At 61.0% G+C, this 1,331-nt stretch overlaps 1 protein-coding gene across 1 annotated transcript in view; it reads right to left on the bottom strand.

Moving 5' to 3' along the window:
- LOC125481071 (zinc finger protein 362-like) overlaps positions 1 to 1,331 on the bottom strand; it is a 5,295-nt gene continuing 3,964 nt past the window's right edge. The window contains exons 5-6 of the mRNA XM_048592192.1: positions 987 to 1,145; positions 1 to 502 (exon numbers count right to left, since the gene is read on the bottom strand). Of these exons, the coding sequence (XP_048448149.1) occupies positions 293 to 502; positions 987 to 1,145 (369 nt within the window). The 3' untranslated portion in view covers positions 1 to 292. The remainder of the gene's footprint in view (positions 503 to 986; positions 1,146 to 1,331) is intronic.

Below are 1,331 nucleotides of genomic sequence, written 5' to 3'. Positions count from 1 at the left end.
CGACCAAGCGCACACCCGCAACCCCCAGCCCGCCACCACCCCCGACGTGAGCTCCGATTCGCGGCCCTCTCACGCACGCACGCACGGCCTCCATCTCGTTTCGGGGCGGCGAACGGGCGCAGTGGGGAAGCGAGGGCGGGGGTGGGACCCGACAGCCACCCGCACCCCCACCACCACCTCTCCCCCCCACCCCGCCAAACCCCTCACCGAACGGGTCGGGGTTTTCTGGAGGGGGAGGGCGCCGTATGTGGCAGCTAGGAGGGCGGGAGGGTCGAAGGTCAAGGCGCGGGACCTAGGAGCCTCCCATTTGGTCGACTTGCAAAGCGCTGGTGCTCACGGTCAGGCAGGGGTCCTTGTGGGGGTCGGGCTTGAAGGGCAGGAGGTCAAAGGAGCACTGGGCCGCGTCGGCGTTGGTGCCCTGCCCACCCGAGGTGGCGCCGTACAGCTCGGAGGGCGGAGCGGGGGCCTTGTGTTTTTTCATGTGCTTCATAAGGTACGTTTCCTGTGGAGGGGTGGGGTAGGAGGAGAGAGAGAGAGAGAGAGACAGAGAGAGACAATGGTGGGAAGGAGTCACACAGTTATTCCCGTCCCACCATGACGGCGTCGCCTACACCCCCTCAGCCCCCCGACTTTATACTCAGCGTCAGCATCCAGCAGCTCCCAGGGATAATACAGAGCTCCCTCTACATCACCATGACAGCGTAGCCTACTCCCTCAGCCCCCACTTTATACCCAGCGTCAGCATCGAGCGGCTCCCAGGGACAGGGGGGACAATACAGAGCTCCCTCTACATCACCATGACGGCGTAGCCTACTCCCTCAGCCCCCACTTTATACCCAGCGTCAGCATCGAGCGGCTCCCAGGGACAGGGGGGACAATACAGAGCTCCCTCTACATCACCATGACAGCGTAGCCTACTCCCTCAGTCCCCACTTTATACCCAGCGTCAGCGCGAGCGCTCCCAGGGACAGGGGGACGATACTCACTGATGTGTATGATTTTCTGCAGGAGTTACAGGCGTAGGCCTTGATGTGCTTGACTGTGTGTGTAGCTAGGTGGACCTGTAACGACGGTGAGTCTGTGTACGCCCTGTGGCAGTGCGGGCATTTGAAAGGTTTGTCCTTATTGTGCTGTCTCCGGTGTGACTGAGGGAGAGAGAGAGAGAGAAAGGGGGAAGGGAACATCAGAGAGGGAACTGTCCACTCGCAACGCAACGCTGGTTGGAGAGATGGCTACAGAGACAGAGAGGGAGAGAAAGACAGAGAGACAGAGAGAGAGAGAGAGAGACAGAGAGGGAGAGAAACACAGAGAGGGAGAGAGAGACAGAGAGA

The sequence above is a fragment of the Rhincodon typus genome, unplaced genomic scaffold (assembly GCF_021869965.1).
Source record: "Rhincodon typus isolate 14 unplaced genomic scaffold, sRhiTyp1.1 hic_rhity00000778, whole genome shotgun sequence".
Lineage (NCBI taxonomy): Eukaryota > Metazoa > Chordata > Chondrichthyes > Orectolobiformes > Rhincodontidae > Rhincodon > Rhincodon typus.
The sequence above is the reverse complement of the archived record's forward strand: the minus strand, read 5'-3'. Positions and strand labels throughout refer to the sequence as shown.